Below are 24,276 nucleotides of genomic sequence, written 5' to 3'. Positions count from 1 at the left end.
TGCTGGTCCCACGACGAGAGGGCTTTACGGGAGAGTTTCTTCTCCTCTCTGCTCTTTCTTCCCCGTTATATATATAAAAAAAAACATCTAGAAAGTATTTTTTTATTATAAAAGAGTAATATAGCTTTGGATTTAAAGCTTTCGTGAATGCAGGGATTCATCTTCTTGGTTCTTTCGGTAAAGTCACGTAGAAGGGAAGTAATAAAATAATAAAAATAAAACATAATAAAATAATTCTCACGTTTCGGCTACAACGCAAGCAGCCGTCTTCAGGTGAAGAATGAGACACTGCCAAGCTTGCGTTGTAGCCGAAACGTCGTGAGAATTATTTTATTATGTTTTATTTTAATTATTTTATTACTTCCCTTCTACGTGACTTTACCGAAAAAACCAAGAAGATGAATCCCTGCAGTCACGAAAGGCGCTTTAAATAGAAAAGTAATATAGCTCTTTTGCTGAAGCTACCTGGCGCTCACAAATGATAGGTCGACAAGTGGCTGATCGTCGTGGAAATTTATAGCAGCAAAATAATCTAAATAATCTCCATGCATGTTTCTAAATGTGGAGGGGGAAAAAACGGAGGACCCGGAGAAAAATCCACGTAACCACTGGTTCGATCCAGACCCTGATGCCTGTTGTATATTTGGAGTTTGCGTCTCTCTCTCTCCCTGTGTCATGTGGATTTTTCTCCGGGTCCTCTGGTAATCCCCTCCACATTTAGAATCAACATCACGCGTTTACAGTATTTGGCTGCTGCTGTCATTTTTTTTTACAAATAACCCACTTCGCTTCTGAAGAGCTATGCCGTACAGCTCAGTGGGCCTGACCTGGTAAAATAAAAAATTTAGTTTAGAAGCTTAATGTGGATATTATCTCTGCATTTAACAAGTTATACCCTTCTTATCTCCACAGCCATAATTGGGAAAGATAATGGACGTATCCATCAATGGCCCTTTGGTTTTTTGGCTGAGGCCAAACATAACTGTTGCATCAAGGGCGACTGGCCGATAAATCTAAGCTATATATTTTTATTTGAAGGCCAGTGTCTTTCATGAACGTGATGTAATTCTGCACCACTGCCAACGCAGTGTGACCAAATACTGTCATGTATGACGCAGTGTGACCAATCCATATCATGCACACGTGTTAATTCAGCGATTGGTATATCTGCAATGCTCAAAAGGCTGTAAAAAAAAACCCACTGAATTGGAGGTGGGTGGACCATTGACCAGTTAAATCTCTAAAGGAATGTTCCTTTATTTCCAGTTGTTTTTGCATAAAGACCTGCCGAGCCATGAAGACCCTGACACCCAACACACGAAGCGCGTGTAAGCTCCCCCCACGTGTTTACATAAGGAGTTCGTCACAGAATGCCAGCATTGTAGCTCACAACGAGTGAAATATGTTTACGTCTTAAAAGCCTTGCAAACACAGGTAACGCACGACTGTATATACGCATGCATCTCTCATTACATATTCACGTCATCTGTGAAATGCACGCTGCGTAGTCAAAAACTTTAACAAGCAAAAAACATTAAAACGGCACGATAATTTTTTTATTATAGCCTTAGTTCCCTATTTTTATTTATTAAATATTTCATCACTTGACCCTGTTTCCAGTGGTTGACTACATCTGAATTAAGGGCACTATCTGGAACTTGTTGACCTGGAGAAATCATTACACGATTCTTAAAAAAAAAACACTTCAGTAATCAATCCTGAACGTTAGCAATAAATATTGTTGTACCAAGAGCAAAGTTAGTGAGAATGGTGCATGAATATATCTGTGTGTTTCCAGGATCATTTCAGTCGGCAGTGGCATCATCAGCACAATGTGAAAGAGTGATCCTCAAGAGCGGTGAATCCACACACCCGTGTGTGTTGCCCTCAGGCCATACGCATCACTTCATCTCCTAGATAAGATTTCTCCAGATGGTAGTGCAAAAAGAGTGTAATTTTGTGTATCACCACGTAAAATGATTGCTAAGTACAAAAGCGTTGAAAATACCTAAAATGCTAACGTGAGGTGAGATTTTGTACAAAACGGACATTTAATGCTCACATAAAAATGTAACTAAAATATACTAGTTACACGACGACTCAATACTAACGCCTTCCTTCAACAAAAAATCATTTCTTTTTCCTTTTTGACGGTGCATGACTTCCAGTCGCAGTTACATCTGAAAAAAGGGAGAAAAACAAGCATTTGTTACAGCTCAGCCACATGTAAGGCTTCTCACACGACCATCAACATCACCACTAAAACGTGATGTAAAAACGGTGTAACAGACTGATACAGCAATTTTGCTGTGACGGTGCCACCTGAAGACGGAAGCTTGTGTTGCCTCCGAAACGTCGTGATTTTATTTATGTTTAATTTATTTTTTTTACCTACGTGACTTTACCGAAAAAACCAAAGAGTAAGGACCCTTGCAGTCACGAAAACTTCTAATCTAGAATAGAAGACTCCTAGAGGCTTAATCGCCACTACAAGCACACAGGTCTACACGCTGCAACAGGACACGGGTAACACACCTGGATTAATCTTTACTGTCTGTATATATTCTAGATTTGAAGCTTTCGTGACTGCAAGGATTCATATTCTTAGGTTTTTTCGGTAAAGTCACGTAGGTAAAACATCAAAATTAATAAAAAAAATCACGACGTTTCGGAGGCAACACAAGTCTCCGTCATCAGGTGGGACCGTCACAGCCGGATTAGCTGCATCAAGTGAGGCAATGATTCAAGATGTAATCCCTTAAAAGCAAGTTGAGGGGGGGAGGAGAGGGGGGGGGGAGCTCATCAGAATGTGGTAGCCAATGAATGGAACGTATCGGGAGGGGGGCGGGGCTCAAAAACGGCACGGAGTGCCAACGTACAACGCATCGGGAGGGGGAGGGGGGCGGGGCTTTACCGAAAAAACCTACGAATATGTCTGTATATATTATTATCGTGCACCTTTTATAAATCAATAATATCGAGGGCAGAGCACGGTTGGCTACGTATGGTGCGAAAAAAGTTCTCTATACATTTAGCAAAATCAGCACTCTTAAAAAGTGCAATCGATGAGAGTGAATCAATTCGTTGAATTGAGCAAGGTTAGTGATTGAGTAGGTGAGCGAGTTGGGTTGGTTGGGGTGTGTATGTCTATTATTATGACCTGGAGTGTGACGGTTGAAGTGAGGATGAGACAAAACTGCCTGTCTGGTAGACCAAGTCCTCAATATGAGTGGAGGAATCAACGAGTCATTCACAGGAACGGTAAGCACTGTCGCAGCGATATGAAAAGTGATAAGGAGGAAACAGACTGCCGGTAAATAAGCGAGTGATCGGATTGATTAAGCGCTTTCTGGATCATCCATTAACGGGACTGCTTTACCATGAACTTTATCAGGTACAGTGAGGGAGAGAAACTGGGTGCTTTACCCCGGTAATTTTTTTAAAAGTTATATTTGTATGATGGTTGTTTACCCAGGAAAAATCCCACCGAGTCTCACAGCTATCGAAAGGGTCCTGCCAAACTTTTTCATAGTGGGGAACATTGATTGTTATGTATAATCCCATACGGTGTAATTTACGGGAAATTTTTCACATTTTTCAAATTTGAACCGAAATTTAAACGACAGCACACGATGGGCCTACGCTTTAGAAATGTCAAGGGATGTTTAACGCTCACGCTGAAGCAATTGTTACCGGCGAAACGTCACGGTACTCGGAATATAAATGTTGTGGGTTTACCTCTGCAACACACCGGTGTGTTGAACTAGTAACGAATTAGCACGTTCTGTTTACGTGACAAACCTTACCATTTGGCTGTGGTCGAGTGGTGGCGGCGGGTTTAACGACGCATTCATAATTACGCGATTTAACCCAAAAAATCTGTTATCGATAATATCGGTCACAAAAGCCTCCGATGTGTTAAACCGCAAAGGGCGTAGTGTTGGTGGCTTTTTTCAATTATAATTTGGCTTCAAGGAGGGAGGTTATCATTGCGCGATGGGGACAGCATGACGCCTTGTGCCGATGTTAACATCCGCACCTCTCGCTACGCAGTACGACGCGGATCGCGTTGATCTCTTTCGTTGCAAGACGTCCATCTCCTGCTGCACTCCGGGGTCTTCCGAATCTTTTTCCTTCTGTTTATTCCTCGACGTTTTATCCACCTCCACAGTAGTTTTCGCACTAAGAGCAGGAGAAAACGCGCGTGCATATGCAAAGCGAACGTCTGCAATGGCTCGTCAGATAATTTGCATTCACGGGTGCGTATTTGATTTCCCACTCTGCTTTCTCAGCAACTGAAAAGAACACGGGGGTGAAAGGAACTGCTTGGAAGCTGTGAACCGTCGTCCCTGCCCTCGGCAGACTGCTACCCCGAGTGCACATCTACTCCTGGCTTGCATGCAAGTGCCTGTACCCTCGGAGTGAGATAAAGCCAAACTAAGACACGAATTGTCAAAAATAGCCACGTGCAAGCTCACCTAAAGATGCTGCGCAAAAACAGTGGCAACATCTACATGGTGGAAAATATCAGGCATACATGCGGAATAGCAGGCATACATATTCACACGTCATGGGGATAGCAGGCATATATATAGACCTCATTTGAATACGAGCCCTGGGAGACTTGAGTTTGGCGTGCAATTCACGTTAAGTTTACATCAAAGATCTAGCATTTAATCAAATTAATTCATCAAATGATAAAAGGTCGCATTACCTTAATTCACTCTCCATAGGTGCACCTAAAGGAGAAAAAAAATGCATTAAAAATGGTTATCCAACAACCTAACATAACACACTGCATATAAGACAAAAACTGGGCCAATGCACTGGATATTGTACCAATAACATGCCTCCACACACAGCGAGCTTGAACTACACTACAATTACACGACAGAATGGAATAATTGTTTTATCAATCCAATATTATAATTTGCTTTTTCCCCAATAACCCCTCCCAACCATCCCCCACTACCCCTCCCCCTCACCATGAATGTGTCACAAGTAAATTTAATATGCTTTGACTATGGCATATATTTTTCACATTGTACATCCTGTCACATGTTGTAGTGCATTTTTATATGCATTATATATTACATAGCATAAATCAAGTATCTATGTAGATGTATAAGAAAGGTTTATTGGGTTAGATCGCGTAAATATGTGTTGTTAAACCCGCCACCACCCGACAGCCAATTGGCAAATCCTCCAACTCTCCAACACATTGGTGTGCTGAAGTAGTCACTAATTATTCTTGGTTCTTTCGGTAAAGTCACGTAGAAGGGAAATAATAAAAATATAAAACAATAAAAATTCTCACGTTTTTTTATTGTTTTATATTTATATTATTTTTATTATTTCCCTTCTACGTGACTTTACCGAAAGAACCAAGAATATGAATCCCTGCAGTCACGAAAGCTTTAAATCCAAATAGTAACTAATTGGCATGTTTTGTTTATGTGACAAACTAATTCTTGATTTGAAGTTTTCGTGACTGCAAGGATTCACTCTTTCGTTTTTTCGGTAAAGTCACGTAGGTAAATAAATTAAAATAAATTAAAGCACAACCGCTTGAGTGTGACACACTTAAGCGGTTGTGCTTTCGCCAAGTTGTCCCCACCTGAAGAAGGACACAAGTGTTGCGCCCGAAACGTCGTGAGTTTATTTATTTAAATTTTTTACCTACGTGACTTTATCGAAAAAAACAATGAGTACGTGACAAACCTTTACTAATCGACTGTTTGGCGGTGGTGGGTTTAACGACAAATTTATATTTACACGATCTAAGCCAAAATGCCTTTACCATGGACACAATTGGTCGCGAAAGTCTACCACGTGTCAAACTATATGTAAATTATTATAGGTGTACCATTTTTGTTTCACTGCATTTGCATTTTAGATGTTTTTTTTGTATTAGCCGACATAGTCTGGACTCAGTGTGAAATCCGACTAGCTGGGGCTTTTACTGAAATTGATTTCTTTCATTGGGCCTGCAGGTTAAGGCTGCGGTGCGCGTGTATTGACCAAACACCACGACGCACAATTCGCTTTCACGGTGGACATTTAGAGATCGCGTGACGTCGTCTGAACAAGCGTAGGCCACCGTGTGCTGGCGTCGTGGTCCAAATTTGCCATATTTTTTAAAAGTCGCCTGCAAACATCTGTATTGGAAATCACACAGCAATGGAAGACTCAGAAGGACCCTGCTAAAGAGAGTCTTGACACAGTGCGAGGCTTCTCTAGCTAAGCACGGGCAACAATAACATTCCCGACATTATCTACGCTTAATCTAGATGGACAAAAATGTATGGATCCTCGTAGATTATAGCTCCGCCATTGGCGCAAACGAACGGAGTTGCACTGCACAATGCAAATCACAACGTGGAGGAGGCCGAGCAAGGCAGACGTACCGCCCTTGTCACCCGCCGTGTCGACTGCACTCTCTCCAGCTGCTGCCTCTTGAATGGAACTGCTCCCCACATCTGTTTTGGGAAAAATAATGAATAAGCAGCTTAAAATGCATCCCCGCGTAATTATCTCTTGAACAACGATACTGTAAACATATAAGTTATCTTGATAAACAAGTATGCAAGGATAACAAATTACGCCACGGCAAAGTGCATTTACCCTATTAATATTCTTAGGTTTTTTCGGTAAAGTCACGTAGGTAAAACATTAAAATTAATTAAAATAAAATAAAAATCACGACGTTTCAGAGGCAACACAAGTCTCCGTCATCAGGTGGGACCGTCACAACCTACGTGACTTTACCTAAAAAACCTAAGAATATGAATCCTTGCAGTCACGAAAGCTTCAAATCTTGAATTAACTGCATTTACCCTACCTGTGGATTGGCTTTGTGTAGCAGCGTCATCTGATGTAGAAGTTGAAGAATGATCTTCAAGTGTCACCGCATCAGTCGACACCGGTGTGTTGTCCGTTGGCCCTACGAGTTGAGCCTGGCTCTCAGCGGGAGCAATGGCACTCGGCTCATCCTTCTCACTCGACTCCAACTGCTCTCCAACTCCACTTTCAAATGGCGTTTTGGCATGGTGTGACTTTTTACAACAGGGAACAGCACCAGCATCATGAATGATTCCAGAGCCGATTGCAGACTCAGCAGAAGAGCTACATTCTGAGACAACTGAAGAACTTGCGACTTTAGAAGCGTCGGAAGTAGCTTGTTGGTCATTTGCCGACGTATGGCATGACTGGGATTCCAAGTAAGATTTATCGTCAGGTTCCGGTAATTCTGCGCTTTTCCTTTCTGGCGACACGTCCATAGACGATTTAGCTGTAGGCGACTCTACAGGCGCGCTTGATTTAGCAGACTCTGATGAAATCGAGGATGTGATGTCACACGATGTTATATTCGAATCAGACTCATGTTTGACGGCGACATCTTGGGGAGCAGTACTCTGCTCCGGCTGCTCGGTTTTAGAAACCGCAGAATGAACAACAGCTTCTTTCACATTCGTCGAGTTCAATTCGTTTTCTCTTTCGCCGGCGTTAGATGGTTCAATTACGGGAATAGAACTCGATTTGCTTGTTGGAGGTTCACTACTTACGGGGTTGGTAGTATCACTGCTACATACAATGTCAACATTGTCCACCTTCTCAGAGACCATCTGATCTTGTGCACAGCTTGGAGGTGAAGACAAACCACTGTCATTTTTCACCGATGACGTATCTGCGGCACCACGCTTCTCTGGTGGAATCACGTGGAGAGGCTTTGCGTGGGTATCCACAGCACCGCCATCAGCTGGTGCGGAGAAACTCTGCTCCTCTGATCTCTCTGTTGGGTTCACCATTAAGGTCGTTGCGATCGGTTCATTTGCTTCTTGCAATGAAATCTTGGCATCGTGTTTATTAGTTGCCTCACTGTTCAACAGCTGCAGAGCATCCCCATTTCCGTTGTTTCTTTCGGGACTTTTAGTGTGTATTTGAAGCGACGCATTGCCGGAAACAGGAAGAATTACGGTTGTGTTTTTGTCATCGGGCACTGCAGAGTCGACACTCTTAGACTCGAGTGTACCAAAACCCATCGCCGGCTGCGCCGTATTCCCAGCAAAGCACTCTTCGTAATTAGAAGGCGTTGTTGGCCACAGAGGCGGCTTGTGTGCAGAAGCAACAGCGGGATTCTCCAATTCACTGGACAGCGACGGGGAAGGTGCCGTGCTAGCAGTGAAGGGCAAGGGAGCGTACGACAGATTGTGTTTAAGGATATTTTCTCCAACACCCGGCTGCAGGAGAGATGAAGGGCTCTTCATTTGTGCCATTGGTGGAATGCTCGCTGGTGTTACTTCGGTCACGGACGGCTCAGCAGCTGGGGCGCTGGACTTGAAGTTGGGCAATGTCGGCAAATAGATATTTCTAACCAGTGGCTCATTCATGAAAGAGGCGTTTTTGTCGGGTGCACTTGTCAGGATGCTATGCTGCAGGGAGTGTTTATTGATCTGTGCTCCAGGACTGTCTCCTGCTCTCCGCGTACCCGTCACACTCAGTTTTCTATTCGGACTGGGGATGCTTTTCTTAACGGTGCACTGCGTACCCTTCCTTGAACTCGGGCTGCTGCGTTTGACGCCGATACTGGTCTGCCTCTCTTGGTAGGGCTCCTCCGACTTGACGCTCACGCCTCCCGGCATCTGCGGAAATGCAGACTGGTTGCCGGGAACCTGCCCTATGGCTTTCAGTGTCGTGGGATTAAGCCCTTGCTGCTCCAAAGTCCGTGCGTTGAGACAGGGTTGTTTGGGTGGCAACGGGACGTTAATTTGTGGTGGAAAGAGGCCGGCTATCGATGCATTAAGTCTTTCTGGAGAGAGACTGATCTCAGATGGCTCTGTGCTGGGTGGGCAGAAAGACGGCGGTATTGCGTTATAAGGGCGAGGGCTCGCGCGGTTCGGAGTCTTGGGCCGAGAGACGGACGTTTGCAGAGTACCTAATGGTGCACTGAGTGCTTGGTGCTGAGAGCCAGACACTGGTGTTTGGGAAGGCACGGTGTTAGAAGAAAACGCGATTCGAGTTCCTCCGTGTAAAATTTGAACAGATGTGTTCCCCTGCTGCCCGATCTGACCAGGTGATGCCAGTTGAGACAAATCTCTGGTACTTCCACCAAATTTGATATTTGCCGCTGGCAGAGACTGCCCCTGGGAAAAGGGTGAAGCTGCAGAACCAGCGCAAGCAGTCGGGGATGTCTGAAGGTGTCTCGCTTTGGAGTGATCGTCTCGACCAAAGTGATTATTCGGTTTATTTTCTACCATCGCACAACTTTCCTCCTTGATGGAAGGCATAATCGTTTCAGATTTTTCTTGAGAGAAACTGCTAGAGCCGGCAACATCGGCACCCAAAGGCTGAGGCCCCTTTTCACAAACGGCTGCATTATTTGGTCCAATCGGTGCATTTTGCCCGGCAGGGTACATAGCGGATGGTCCATAAAGTGGAAGGGACCGTGGGATTTCCACAGAGTTCAATATAGTTGGTGCAACTTGAGGCTTCAGTGGCTGTAGGTCATGTGCCGATGTAGCAGGAGGGCCAGACGTAGCCAACTCTAGTGTGGCGCTGCTGGGGTCATAGCTGTCGAACACATTCTGCTTCTGTGGCAAATGATGCTCCGTCATTTCTGAGACTTCCCGTGTTGGGTCGGCAACGTCCCGCTGCACGTTCAACTGAAACGATGTCTGGACATCCGACTGATGCTGCTCGTTCATCTTACTGCTGGCTCCTGGAAATTACAACAGACAAAATCGTGCCATTGTATCAGCAAAACAATGTATCCGCACTCTCATTGATACCATAAATGTATTGAGTTTATACCATCAATGACTTAATTTTTAAATGTATAGGTTTGCGAAAATCTGTCTTAATATTCAGAAGATCGTGAAAATGTTTCGTAACATTGTGTACGGTACACATAACATCCATCTATTTAATTACGTTGTATAATAAAGCAAATAGATTACACGAATAAATAAATAAAACATCTATACTGTAAATGTGGCAGTTTTATTTACCTTGGATAATGATGCAGGTGTGATGATGAGAGTGTGATGATGATGATGGAGGTGTGATGATGGTGAAGGTGTGATGGTGAAGGTGTGATGGTGAAGGTGTGATGGAGGTGAAGGTGTGATGATGAAGGTGTGATGGTGATGCCACTTTGGCGATCACCGGTGCACTTGCTGCCACACTCTCACCGAGTGCCTTCTCGTTGTTGTTTATAAATCCGACTGCAGACTCGTTTGCTATGCAATAGCAGCCAACATCAGACGCACTGACACCACGAGCAAGGTCTCTCCAACGACTCGACTTTTTGAGATGGGCAGCAATCCCTCACCAACCGCGTTTTTCCGCATCTGCGGTATTTATGTATCGACGGTTTTCCTTCGGCGTGCCAATTTGCTCACCGCGTGGGTATGAAGTTTTGCGCTTGCGATTTCAAATCACCCCGCAATCGGCGTTCTCTCCGTGCATCATCATCTCATCTCCCAGCTCCCTCCCGTTTCGATCGCAACACAAGCGGAAGAGGGAACGTTTGTGTTGCCATCGAAACGTCGTAGTTTTTTTGTTATTTTCTTTGAACCTATCTACGTGACTTTACCGAAAGACCCAAAGAAGATGAATTCCTGCAGTCACGAAAGCTTTAAGTCAAGATCTGGTAAACATTGTCAAACACTGGACTAATTAACCAAAAATGTGAAGCCACAATAACGCATTAGTTCCTAGGGTGGCTCCCCCCATAAAGCTATGGGCTTTAGCGTTTGCTACAGACCATAAGGCAAAGGTCACAACCGGGTACCCGATACCCGTACCCTACCCGATACCCGGCTACCCGTACCCGGCCGGGTACGGGTACCCGTTTGCGACCCTGGTGCGGCCGGGTATGGGTAGACCGTGAGTCACTGGTGAGTAACTGTTTGTCACTCATTTCCCAACGTCTTGTCTCTTCTCACAATTCAAGTTCCTAGAATCAACCCACCCGCGCCTGCAACATGGCTTCATCCCAGAGGTCGCAATCAGGTACCCGATACCCGTACCCTACCCGTACCCGACCGGGTACGGGTAGGGTACGGGTACGGCCAGGTACGGGTACCCGTTTGCGACCCTGGTGCGGCCGGGTACGGGTAAGGAATCAAAACCCGTTTGCGACCTCTGCCATAAGGCCCTCATCATCAGGCTGAAATTGAAGAGGACTTACCTTGCATGCTCACGCCATGCTGAGTTGCGTTCTCATGCTCCTCGCTGGGCTCCACTTTCGTTTTTTCTTGCAGCTGCACGTCGTGCAAAGCGTCCCCATCGGAGCTGCAGGGACAAGGGAGAGAGATCGTCGCAGTGAACATTCGACTTGCGGAAGATCGCGGAGCGAGCGACACGGCTACCAGGCCGATGCGCTGTTGCTTCTTGAGCATTCGTGCTACAATCAACATGGGGAAATAGGACAGCGCAATTTCCTTGTGACCAGTGGTTTTCGCTTTTTCATTACAGAGTCAAGAGAAGTGATTTGCTTGCAATGTGCAATCTTCAACTCTTTACGATGCGGGGATCTTTTATTCAAGGAATCATTTTCATAGCAGGATAGGAGGTAAACATTTGCTGTATTTATCCCTCGTATGTGCTACAGAAGTGTAATCGTTTATATGTTGACACATGTCCTTCAAGTTCAACAATGGGAAGGCCATTTTTTTAATGAGGCAATTTTAAATATAAAAATCTGTAATACTTCGTGTCATGAAACTCTTCAACCGAACATAAGAGACGATGCATGTAAATCCTGCCAGGTGGCTCAGTGGCAGAACGAGTGGCTCTCAGTTATAAGATTACGAGTTCAAATCTTGGTTGGAGGTCGACTCAGCCCATTATCCCCTTTGGGGTGGATAAAATATTGACCACTTTGGTGGGGAAGTCAACGATGGTTGTCCACTCGACTTCCATCATTGGAACGTGGAATTTCCACGTCTGACTCCGGGCAATAAACAGGAGATAAGCACCATCTTAACACTCATTTGAGCAACAAGAACTCACTCTGACCATTCAGCAACTCTTAGTTTCATTAAAATGATCATCACCACTCACCTGGACTGTACTTTGTCCTGGCGACCAGGAGGGTTTTTCTTCTTTTGATTCCTCACTGGTTTCTTCCGGTTTGCTCCGTTGGCCCCTTGCTTGTTCCCGTGCGCAAACTGCGACGAGGTGATGTCGCTCTGGAGCAGATTGACGAGCAGTGGGCTCGTCAGGGTGACGTCCTTGTTCGCGAGCGACGCCGCCGCCTGCGCCCGCGTGGCCGCCGCGGCTGCCGCCGCCGCCGCCGACGTGGGGTTCATGGCGCCCGCCGAGAAACCGTAGGGTAGAGCGGGGGTCGGAAACCTGCCGACAACCACGCCGCCGGACGTGGGCGACGCGCGCTCACCGACGAGGGCCGGCTCCAACGGAGCGCCAGGAGGGCAGGCGTCACTCCCCGGCGTCCCGGCGCTACGGACTCTGGGACCGCGGCCGCCCTGCTCCTGGCCCTCGGCCTGTTCCGACGCGGATCCGGCCGACGCTCCTTGGCCCCTGCCCTGAAATTCCGCGGTTTGGTTTCCGTGGCCGACGCCCGTAATCAGTTGCTGCGTTAGGGCGGCGCAAGGCGACTTGCGCACGTTGCCGTGGCCCGTGGTAGACGACTTCTCCACCGTGTCTGCCGACGGCTCGGGCACACTTTCAGAAGCGCTCGTCACGGCTCTTATATGGGAAGTAACATTCATCACTTGTCCTTGTGCACCGGGCACCTGATTTTGCAACGCAACCATTTGACTCTTTGTCGTTGTTACCAACTGCACTTCGGTTTTCGCCATCGTGTTAGGAGGGTGTTCTTCTCGCTGCGCACCGACCGGATTACAAGACACGGCCACCTGGCTTTGACTCGCGCCATCGAACTGCGCGTCGCTCTGTCTGTGAAGAGCGTTGCCCGCGTCCTGCTGGTTTCCCGACGCAACAACTTGGCCGGATCCAGCAGCGTTCATCTCCGACGACGACTGGTTTCCTAAAGGTCCCCAAGATGCGTTTCGTCCGTCCTGCTGCCCCCCACCAGATGCAGCTGCTCTCCGAACGTAGGTTCCCACCTCGCGCTGACTCCCGGCAGACGCCACCTGACCCGGCTGGAAGCTACCCATCTCCAGCTGGGTCACCGCAGCCTTGGCCTGCACTCGAGGAGTGGGGGGGCCCTTGTCCTGCTGGGCTCCCATCGCTCCCCGGGGAGCGTTACCCACGTTGCCCAGCGCCTGCTGACTGCCCGTTGGGCCTCTGCCTTCGCCTTCGGGCTTTGTGGGCACCACGTGGGCAACTCTGGGCATTGCCGCATTCTGCTTCATCGACTCTTTAGCCGCTTCCCTCATTTCAGCTGCATTCATTGATCTCTGATCCTTTATAGTAGAAACGGCGGGAGACCCTGCAGAAACACGAGTGCACACCGACCGCTGCTGAACAACACCGCCTCGACAGACTCACAAGCACCGGGGCTCACGCTCTGGGCATTTTAGTACGCAAACGTGAATAGATTCATCGTAAAAATATATTTTAAAAATACATATATTTTCACTTTCTTTTTTTACGTGGCAATACACGCGGTAAACCCTCGCCATTCGCGAGTTTCACATATTCGCGAGTTACTAAATGTATAGCAATTCCCTATTTGCGACTCGCCGTACTACCGTGTTCGCGAGTGTACGTAGCACCAGACTGACACCGGGGAGGTGTGCGCAGAATGTGTTTACATTTTAAAGTGTCTGCTGTGAAGATTTGGCACACCCTCTTGGCTGCACGCACAGTCCTCATTCTCGCAGTAATCCCGCTCTGAACTCGCGGTTGTGTATTTTTACTTCATACGTACTTACAGTTGACTCGTTTATACATTTTGGCATAAACGAGGCGACCGAGGTCCATTAAAAAGAACGCAAATACAATCGGGGAAAGTGTTGCTGCCAGCGCTACCCCCAGTGCTAAAATGATAACCACTGTGCGGCATTGTTCTCAAACACCTGCATTTCCCAAGCAGTCATCCTCCTGAATTCCTCATCATCACCTCCGTCGTCAAATCATCAAAGATAGTTAAAAAAATAAAAAGACATTGTTCTGTATTATTTATTGTAATCATTGTTATTAAACGTTTACCATTTCCCCCCTATGTTCACTCGTACCAGGAACGTAACCCAATTTTTCCCATTGGAACAAAGTTTCTGTATTCATGAATTCTGCATTTGAAGGTGTTGCTGATCTACTTTATTTATATTCTCCACAAATAATGCAAACAATTATTGAATTATGCAAAACTAGGGTTGGTCAACGATAACCGGAAACTGTTTTGACGCGTCGATCCACTTATGGTAAATATCCTGTGCGTACCGATTCCGAACTAAACCAATGATGAAGCCAAGAGCACCGTCTAACTCAAAAGTATTAATACTGTATTATATTTTCCTTTTTACATGCTTTTATTTAACTCACTCCGTCTTGTATTTTTAAAAAATCTTGTAACTCAAATTTAACCCACTTCCCAATGTCGTATCGACTGCAAACTTGGTATAGGTATGCCATTACGAGTACGGTACATTTAATTAAAGCGTGTTTAAAAAAATATATATATTTTAGGGACGAAAAATGCCGATGACACAACTGGAAATCACCCCTCGTAAGCCGCTACGTAGTTTCCTTACCATGGAATGGCACGGGCTTGTTCCCGCGGGAAGCAGCTTGACTCTCCTGCTGTGCATGGCCGAGGGCGGCAGGAGCCGCACCGGCCGCCTCCCCGCCGCTTGCCTGCATCGCTCCTTGAGCCGCGTGATGCGCCTCAAACTTTACGGCGTTTTGTGCCATGTGGTAGTGGGTGCTCTGCATGTGACCACGGTTTTCCATTTGACTGGTTGTCGGTACAGGGGCCATGATCTCATGATTTGGAGCGGGCCCTCCCGGATTGGACTGGACCGCAGACATCCCGAAGGGCAATCGATTCCTCACCCCGGGTTGCTCAAGGCGACGCTGTGGCTGTATGGGAGATGACATGACTGGCGGGTAATGCGTCATGTGACCTGGGGGCGGTCCTTGCTGCAGAGATGCTTGGGAAGTAGGAGGCAATGCATTACCGCTGGGTTTATTTTGAAGCATAGGAGACATCTTAGGAGCAGAAGATGAATGAGCCATCATAAAATGTGACTGTACTCCGGCTGAAACCTGCTGACTGCCAAAAGGATAGGGTGGGGGCGGATGAGGAGGGGCTGTGCTAGGGGTCATCATGGGTCTGTGAAATTGGCTTGGCACCTGTGCATTGTTTTGAAACGTTTGCATGGACATTCCCATGCTCCCTTGCTGCATGCTGCCCTGCTGCATGCTGCCCTGCTGCATGCTGCCCTGTTGCATGCTGCCCTGCTGCATGCTTCCCTGCTGCATGCTGCCCTGTTGCATGCTTCCTTGCTGCATGCTGCTCTGTTGCATGCTGCCCTGCTGCATGCTTCCCTGCTGCATGCTGCTCTGTTGCATGCTGCCCTGTTGCATGCTGCCCTGCTGCATGCTGCTCTGTTGCATGCTGCCCTGCTGCATGCTGCCCTGCTGCATGCTTCCTTGCTGCATGCTGCCCTGCTGCATGCTGCTCTGTTGCATGTTGCCCTGTTGCATGCTCCCTTGTTGCATGCTGCCCTGTTGCATGCTTCCTTGCTGCATGCTTCCTTGTTGCATGCTGCTCTGTTGCATGCTGCCCTGCTGCATGCTTCCTTGTTGCATGCTGCTCTGCTGCATGCTTCCTTGTTGCATGCTGCTCTGCTGCATGCTTCCTTGCTGCATGCTTCCTTGCTGCATGCTGCCCTGCTGCATGCTGCCCTGCTGCATGCTGCCCTGCTGCATGCTGCCCTGCTGCATGCTGCCCTGCTGCATGTGACTGTATGATTGTCCCGGCATTCGGCTCCACATCACAGGAGCAGGTTGATGCCCTGGTGGACGGGATCCTGTTGATGACAAATTCACACTCTGTGATGTCTCCGACTGATTAATGATCCCAAGCATTCGAGCTCTACTCGGGTCCGGTGCAGCTGGGAACAAAATTAAGAAATAAAATTAATAGGTAACATTGCCAAACACTTAAAATTTTTTATGGTTAAATCACTGAAGTAGAAATTGTATGATAATTGGTTTTTTACCCTTCTATCTGGCAACAAAACTGACACCTTTTTACAAGGAGTCATGTTTGCACAGACCGCAATACCTGCAGTCATAATACAAACAAAAAACATAACTCTGATAATGTGCACTGTCCTTGAAGTTGATTGGTCCACACCCGAGACAGCTTTCCTTAGAGCCTAGTCTCACATGGGTTGGACCAGATGACGCCAAAAGGCACACAACTCAAAGACAATGCACCATCAGAGTATGAGAGCTCGGGGCAAGCATCTACACTATGGGAACCTCATTTGCCAGGACAGTGCACATTATCAGAGTTATGTTTTTTGTTTGCATTATGACTGCAGGTATTGCGGTCTGTGCAAACATGCCTCCTTGTAAAAAGGTGTCAGTTTTGTTGCCAGATAGAAGGGTAAAAAAACAATTATCATATTTTTACTGGCAAATGAGGTTCCCATAGTGTAGAAATTGTATATCAACATGAACATAACAATTCAATGAGGGTTCTGTAAACTATACTGAAGCTGAAGCGTGGTCATATTCATTTCCAATTGATTGCAATTCATGTGCTTAGAGCTAAGTTGGTGAAAAAAACAGCCGGTATTTAGCAGGAACCAAACGTGCCTCGTGTCCTGCATATCCAAAAATGAACGTTTTTGCTCTGTTAGCGACATTCACAATGTACCGTGATGCTCGGTGAATCAAGCACCGGAGTGGCTTCAAAACTCCATCACCCACAAATTTCTCACAAAATGTGAAGTTATCCAAAGGTGACTTCAGACCAAACAAATTCATCTAAAAATAACTCTCAATTAATTTTCACGTGCAACTGCACCGATTACATTTCTGCGAAAGGAAGTGAGAACTTAAGCTATCAGTAACTAATCATGATCGTTAATCTATCGTTAATTATTCACTATCATTGATCGATATTTCGTAGTTGGCAACACGAGACTCAACCACCGCTGACACGGCACTCCCAAACCCAGTCACTTATCCTTGAAACACACAAAAAATTAACCCGTAAAAACAAAGTTTTTCACTATAAATCCTTTATATGCGTGGCGGCTAGAGTCCTCTCCTCCTCTGGCTTGAGATGGCTGCCACCTATGGGTCAGATGATTGCCTGCCACCATTAAGCAATTTGTAATTAAATATAATTTATTTTTTCCTAAAAAGTGTAAAAGTTTGGGAAAAAATTTTCACGAAAATAAATTGTCACGCACAACGAGTCTGTGTGCAAAATGTCAGCTCGATTGGATCACGGGAAGTGGGTTAAAAAACGACCGAAAGATTTGCACGGTCATAAGCGCGCAAGCAAGCAAGTGAACTTAATATAAAGGATTTTAAAAAGTAGAAGTTTCTGAAACAAACTCTTTAGTTCTTTCGGGGAAAGTCACGTAGGTGAAAATAATAATAAAATAAAATAAAAAAGCGAAAACTAAATTAAACCTCAGCAACTGTTTTCGCTGTGGTGGTCCCCACCTGATGAAGGACGCTTGTGTTGTGCCCGAAACGTCGTGATTTAATTGAGTTGTTTTCACTCTTTTATCTTATTCTTATTTTCACCTACGTGACTTTACCGAAAGAACCACAGAGTATGGATCCTTGCAGTCACGAAAACTTCCAAATCTAGAATTTCTGAAACGACTTCGTTTTGCAACACAGTAACACGTTGGTCAGACTTGGGCCAGCTTTTTGGCCGAGAGTGCAGGAGTAAAAGTGGCCTCCGTGAGCGTGCGTCTCGAGCACCGCCCTCGAGCTGGGGAGAGCACCGGCGGTGCAGGATGGATGGTGCCGGTCGCTGGTTACCTGGCACACTCTGCATGCCGCGCCCTGCGGGGGCCGCGGGGTTCGGCAGAGACGAGGCGGTAGCTGCAGAGGCCGCGGCTGCACTGCTTCTGTTGTCCAAGTGCTGCGTCTGCACTGGCGCGAGACGAACGACTCCCTCTCCTGAGTAAACGAGACGCCCCATCAGTCGTGTGCACAAGTCGACACAATGCTCGTGATATACACTCATGTTATACACACAATTCTAACATGTTTTATTCCTTCTACAGCATTTGTTTGCATACTTCTTGATTGCAAACAGTAATATAGAACTTAAAGCTTTCGTGAGTGCAGGGATTCATTCTCTTTGGGTCTTCCGGTAAAGTCGATTGCTTGTGTTGCGATAGAAACGTCGTGATTTTTTATTATTTTTCAATCTACGTGACTTGTCAATCCACTGCCAGATGAAGGCCTCTCAATGCCACCCGACACAGCCAGTGAGTGAGGTTTGTCACATAAACAAGACGTGCCAATCAGTTACTGCTTCAGCGCACCGCTTGTGTGTTGGAGAGTATAATCCACATTTACCATTAGAGTACCGTGATGTTTCGCCGGTTGTAATCGAATTGTAAATGTGCTGAACTAGTAACTAGTTGCCATGTTTCGTTTACGTGACAAACCTTACTAATCGGCCGTGTCGGGTGGTAGCGGCTTTAACGAGACATTTATATTTACACGATCTAACCCAAAAAACATTTTTTTTTAATGGATTTTGGTCGCGACAGCCTGCTACATGTTAAACTCAGGAAGGCAGATTCCTCACCTTCTATCTGCACCGAGAGAATGCCCAGCTCGCGGAGCTGTTGAGGATTTCCCTGCGCCAGCTGCCGCAGACGCTGAGCGGCGTCCCGCGGAATGGTGAAGGTCACCCGCACGCTGTTCCACGGCTCAACCATCTTCAACGACACATCATCGCCACCTACACAAGCGCGCACACGGTCGCACTTGTCACGAAAAATATTTCAAACCCATTGAGCAATTGAACAGCACAGAATGTGTATGTAAAAAATCACATTGGGTTATACGAGACAAAATGTCGCAAATTAAACTAAAATAGATTTTATTTCACCAGGTAAGACCTACTGAGCTATATAGCTCTTTTTCACAAGTGACCTGGCTATAAATGATAGCTCAAAGAAGTGGCTTATCATGTGGACAATTTATAGCAGCCGAATAATCTCAAGGCATAAATTTCGATTTAAAGCTTTCGTGGCTGCAGGGATTCATCTTCTTGGTTCTTTCGGTAAAGTCACGTAGAAGGGAAGTATTATTATTATTATTATTATGTTGAATTTTTATTATTTTATTATTTCCCTTCTACGTGACTTTACCGAAAAACCAAGAAGATTAATCTCAAGGCATGTTTATAAATTGATATTTACATCCCTTTCAGGCATGCGTTGTTTTCAACAAGCTTCAGAACATGTACCTATTTTCAGCATGCGACACATTGCAGACACCATCCCTTCCAGCTTCTTCCGGAAACCCTTTTCTCCAATACTTCCTTCACATGTCAGGACCACGGCGGAGTGTGCGTTCAGGTGCCACTCGCGACAAACGCCCTCTCCAAGGTAGCAGCTCGTACTGCTGGTCTTTTCCATCTCTTCATCCAGTCACACGACAAGAGAGAATCTGCAAAATAACATTACACAAACGCCGCATTGTGAGCAATTCATGCTATCGATGGTTCAACATAATGAAAATGTCTTGAATAAAAATGGCTTTAACATAGAAAAAACGTTATACTTTTACAGTGAAATTCATCTTATTGTCACCCTCTGTAAATGTTTTCTATCTCACATCAAGGAATCTGCACGTCTTCACATATTATTAACAGATCCCTGATGATAAGTTAAGTTAGATGACGTAAACACATGACAGGTATCCAAAGAGGGTGGAGCCCCTTCAGGATACCTACATCATGAGGTGACGGTACCTTCCTGGGATGTATTTAAAGACACGTACCACCAGTAACACCGCGAGGAACACAATTACAGAACAAAATACCTGTCAACCCCTTATCAGTGCCTACCATATTACAGACCAATTCAGACCTTATTGGTAACCTCATGCCGTTATAAATCTCAACATTCACCCGACAAATTCCCATCACAAGGGATAAACACAAACAAATATTTTTAAAAATGTGCCCGTATCGAAACGGCTGTATGCCGTATGTACCTGAAAACTCTATTTTCCTGTACAAGAATACGGGTACACCATGTGGGTTGACAGCTATGCAACAAGTAATGGGAGCATGACGACAGCTAAACAAGTTGCAAATGTCTTCTTGGTTCTTTCGGTAAAGTCACGTAGAAGGGAAGTAATAAAATAATAAAAATAAAACATAATAAAATATTTCTCACGACGTTTCGGCTACAACGCAAGCAGCCGTCTTCAGGTGAAGAATGATACACTACCAAGCTAGGAGCTTATATATAAGCTGGGTTGGAGGTGGAAGAGCGCCTTAACACGGTTCGGCCACGACTCCTGGATCAAGACAATCATAAAACTCGTGGAGTAATTCTAAGCGGAGGAAAAAAAGCAGTCGTGACATCACTCTTGGAAAACGTAAATGACCTCTGACAGAATGACAATGGGAAAGTTCCTGGAGCAGATGGTTTCACTGCAAACAATGACAGCAGCGGGCTCAGCTGTTGAATTTTTTTTTAGCAGACCTGTCCACCGTTTACACAGAACACCGAAATCGTCGAATGATGTCTCCATTCTTAAATGCAAAAAGGGGAAATGAAACTGCAGCATTACAGATGCACGGCAGGCTGTTGTAGAAAATATCTATTTTTAAATCCTTTATATTAAGTTCGCTTGCGTGCTTGCTTGCTTGCTTACGACCGTGCAAATCTTTCGGTCGTTTTTTAACCCACTTCCCGTGATCCAATCGAGCTGACATTTTCCACACAGACTCGTTGTGCGTGACAATTAATTTTCGTGAAAATTTTTTTCCAAAATTTTACACTGTTTAGGGAAATTTTTTTAAATATGTAATTTCCAATTGCTTAATGCTGGCAGACAATCATCTGACCCATAGGTGGCAGCCATTTCAAGCCAGAGGACGAGAGGACTCTAGCCGCCACGCATATAAAGGATTCATTTTTTCTACTCAACCAGATTCTAGAAAGAAAACAAAACATGAAGAGTGACAAATTCATATCAAATACTTTACAAATATGCCTGGCTTTCGCGATGCTATGAAAAGGCATGTGCAAGTACTGACATCACTGCCGAGCTAAGCTGATCAGATAACTAAAATGTATGAGCAAGAGATGAATGGAATAGCGAAAGAGCAACACGTTTGGCTGTGGTGAAAGTTGTTTTACCACAAGGCATTGTAACTGATATAAGATTCCTATATGTTGAATGTAAGCACCTTCCTGCCAAAGTAAATGCCTTATCTGTGCGAACTTTCATGGCGAATAAAACCCGTTCTGATTCTGAAGAGAGCTCACGCCTGGCTTTAAAACGTTACATCATTCTTAAGACACTTGGAAAATTGTAAAAAAAAAACACGAGACATGCACCGGTCTCCTTACATGCAGATGCATTTCGATGCTGTAAATCATAATTATATTGGAAACCAATTCATGTTCACTGTTTAGCGTTAATCTTCCATCACCACCATGACGGATCATCATTATGGTTATCATAACTAATATTTACGAATGATGATCATGATCACGACCACCGTTAATCACAAATGATGATCACTGGTTATCACCGAGATCTACTGACATTGCCACTGGACATCGTGACCACATTAGATCATCACCACCACTGATCATTTCTTCAGTGTCCCAAGCCACGGGCCGCGAAACATCAGAGGCCCTCCCCTGCAGAAAGAGGATCCCCAACTTTGTGCCCCCCCCCAGACCCCCTCACCCAGCTCACCCCCCCAGACCGTCACCCCCTCACCCCCCCCCTCACCGCCACCCCCTCACCCCTCGCCCCCCCCCAGACCGTCACCCCCTCACCCCTCACCCCCCTCACCGCCACCCCCCCCCCAGACCGCCACCCCCCTTACCCCTCACCCCCCTCACCGCCACCCCCTCACCCCTCGCCCCCCCCCCAGACCGTCACCCCCTCACCCCTCACCGCCACCCCCTCACCCCTCGCCCCCCCCCAGACCGTCACCCCCTCACCCCTCACCCCCCTCACCGCCACCCCCCCCCCAGACCGCCACCCCCTTACCCCTCACCCCTCACCGCCACCCCCTCACCCCTCGCCCCCCCCCCAGACCGTCACCCCCTCACCCCTCACCGCCACCCCCTCACCCCTCGCCCCCCCCCCAGACCGTCACCCCCTCACCCCTCACCGCCACCCCCTCACCCCTCGCCCCCCCCCCAGACCGTCACCCCCTCACCCCTCACCCCCCTCACCGCCACCCCCCCCCCCCAGACCGCCACCCCCTTACCCCTCACCCCCCCCCCCAGATCGTCACCCCCTCACCCCTCACCCCCCTCACCGCCACCCCCTCACCCCTCGCCCCCCCCCCCAGATCGTCACCCCCTCACCCCTCACCCCCCTCACCGCCACCCCCTCACCCCTCGCCCCCCCCCCCAGATCGTCACCCCCTCACCCCTCACCCCCCTCACCGCCACCCCCTCACCCCCCCCAGACCGCGACCCCCTCGCCCCCCCCAGACCGCCACCCCCTCACCCCTCACCCCCCTCACCGCCACCCCCTCACCCCCCCCAGACCGCGACCCCCTCGCTGCAGGCCCCCTCCCGAGCCAGGCGAGGCGGCGCCTTGCAGGCCGCGCCGATCGCTCCGCCCCTCGCGGTGCCTCGCGCCCCCTCGCCCTCTGGCGCCCTCGCGCCCTCGCGCCTCAACTCCCGCGGGTTACCTTGGCGCGGTCCTGCCCGAGGGTCGGGGCCTCGATCGTCGCGATATTCTCCGCGTCGCCGTCTCCGAGCGGCGGCGGCGACAGCAGCAGCAGCAAAAGGGCCTAGGCCTGGGGCGGCGCGAAACCCGGAGCTGAGATCCGGAGCGGAATCTCTCAAATCCCGGAAAGGATTACCTCCTCCAGCTCCAAACTCCGGAGAGGATTGCACTCCCTCAAACTCCGGAGCGTTCTCCCTCAAAGCGGCCAAAAGCCCCAAATCCCGGAGAGGATTCCCTCCTCCGGCTCCAAATCCCGGAGCGTTCTCCCTCAAAGCGACCAACCACAAATCCCGGAGAGGATTACCTCCTCCAGCTCCAAACTCCGGAGAGGATTGCACTCCCTCAAACTCCGGAGCGTTCTCCCTCAAAGCGGCCAAAAGCCCCAAATCCCGGAGAGGATTCCCTCCTCCGGCTCCAAATCCCGGAGCGTTCTCCCTCAAAGCGACCAACCACAAATCCCGGAGAGGATTACCTCCTCCAGCTCCAAACTCCGGAGAGGATTGCACTCCCTCAAACTCCGGAGCGTTCTCCCTCAAAGCGGCCAAAAGCCCCAAATCCCGGAGAGGATTCCCTCCTCCGGCTCCAAATCCCGGAGCGTTCTCCCTCAAAGCGACCAACCACAAATCCCGGAGAGGATTACCTCCTCCAGCTCCAAACTCCGGAGAGGATTGCACTCCCTCAAACTCCGGAGCGTTCTCCCTCAAAGCGGCCAAAAGCCCCAAATCCCGGAGAGGATTCCCTCCTCCGGCTCCAAATCCCGGAGCGTTCTCCCTCAAAGCGACCAACCACAAATCCCGGAGAGGATTACCTCCTCCAGCTCCAAACTCCGGAGAGGATTGCACTCCCTCAAACTCCGGAGCGTTCTCCCTCAAAGCGACCAACCACACATCCCGGAGAGGATTACCTCCTCCAGCTCCAAACTCCAGAGCGGAGTCCCTCCCTCGTACTCCGGAGCGTCCTGCCAACAGCTCCAAATCCCGGATCGGATTTCCTAAAACCGACACGGATTTCACCCCCTTCCGAGCGGACTGACGGGCAGGTGACCCCAAATCCCCGACGTTTCCCTCCCCCCTCCTCATCCAGCTCAAGGAGAGCGCAGTGTACACTGAACAGTACAGACAGGGACAGGGCCAGAGAGACACGGGAATGGATTCGGAGGCACGGAGAGACAACAGCAGCAGCGCGCAGCCATTCACCACCACACGCCAGACACGGCGAGGAGGAAGACAGCTAAGCCACACAAATAGCCTCAGGGCGCACAAAGCGGCAATCGATTATCTGCATTTGTAGATTAAGAGAAGAGGGTAGTGACGTCATGTGCGCGGTCCGGTGCGATGGCGTCACGGGACGTGGGGTTACATGACGACACAGCTGCTCGAGTATAAAGGGGGGGGGGACCCCGTGACGTAAGCG

At 47.7% G+C, this 24,276-nt stretch overlaps 1 protein-coding gene across 1 annotated transcript; it reads right to left on the bottom strand.

Moving 5' to 3' along the window:
• Nucleotides 1-1,012: 1,012 nt before the first annotated feature.
• Nucleotides 1,013-22,945, bottom strand: LOC144935862 (uncharacterized). Its single transcript, XM_078862693.1, has 12 exons — nt 22,826-22,945; nt 19,394-19,596; nt 18,728-18,883; nt 17,947-18,087; nt 14,682-15,962; nt 12,067-13,417; nt 11,192-11,295; nt 6,842-9,718; nt 6,408-6,479; nt 4,715-4,739; nt 4,040-4,182; nt 1,013-2,180 (listed from the first exon to the last, which is right to left on the bottom strand). The coding sequence occupies exons 2-12, from the start codon at nt 19,563-19,565 to the stop codon at nt 2,131-2,133; spliced, it is 6,372 nt and encodes a 2,123-aa protein (XP_078718819.1). The 5' UTR covers nt 19,566-19,596; nt 22,826-22,945; the 3' UTR covers nt 1,013-2,130.
• Nucleotides 22,946-24,276: the final 1,331 nt, after the last annotated feature.

This window comes from Lampetra fluviatilis, chromosome 14, assembly GCF_964198595.1.
Source record: "Lampetra fluviatilis chromosome 14, kcLamFluv1.1, whole genome shotgun sequence".
Taxonomy (NCBI): domain Eukaryota; kingdom Metazoa; phylum Chordata; class Hyperoartia; order Petromyzontiformes; family Petromyzontidae; genus Lampetra; species Lampetra fluviatilis.
The sequence above is the reverse complement of the archived record's forward strand: the minus strand, read 5'-3'. Positions and strand labels throughout refer to the sequence as shown.

Bases quoted from the DNA above. Each gene is read 5' to 3' on its own strand.
- LOC144935862 (XM_078862693.1), bottom strand. From the start codon at position 19,565: ATGGAAAAGACCAGCAGTACGAGCTGCTACCTTGGAGAGGGCGTTTGT. The intron at 18,088-18,727 runs GTGAGGAATCTG...TCGTTTACTCAG, and splicing joins TCTCTCGGTGCAGATAGAAG to GAGAGGGAGTCGTTCGTCTC. The intron at 4,740-6,407 runs GTACGTCTGCCT...TTTCTCCTTTAG, and splicing joins CACGGCGGGTGACAAGGGCG to GTGCACCTATGGAGAGTGAA.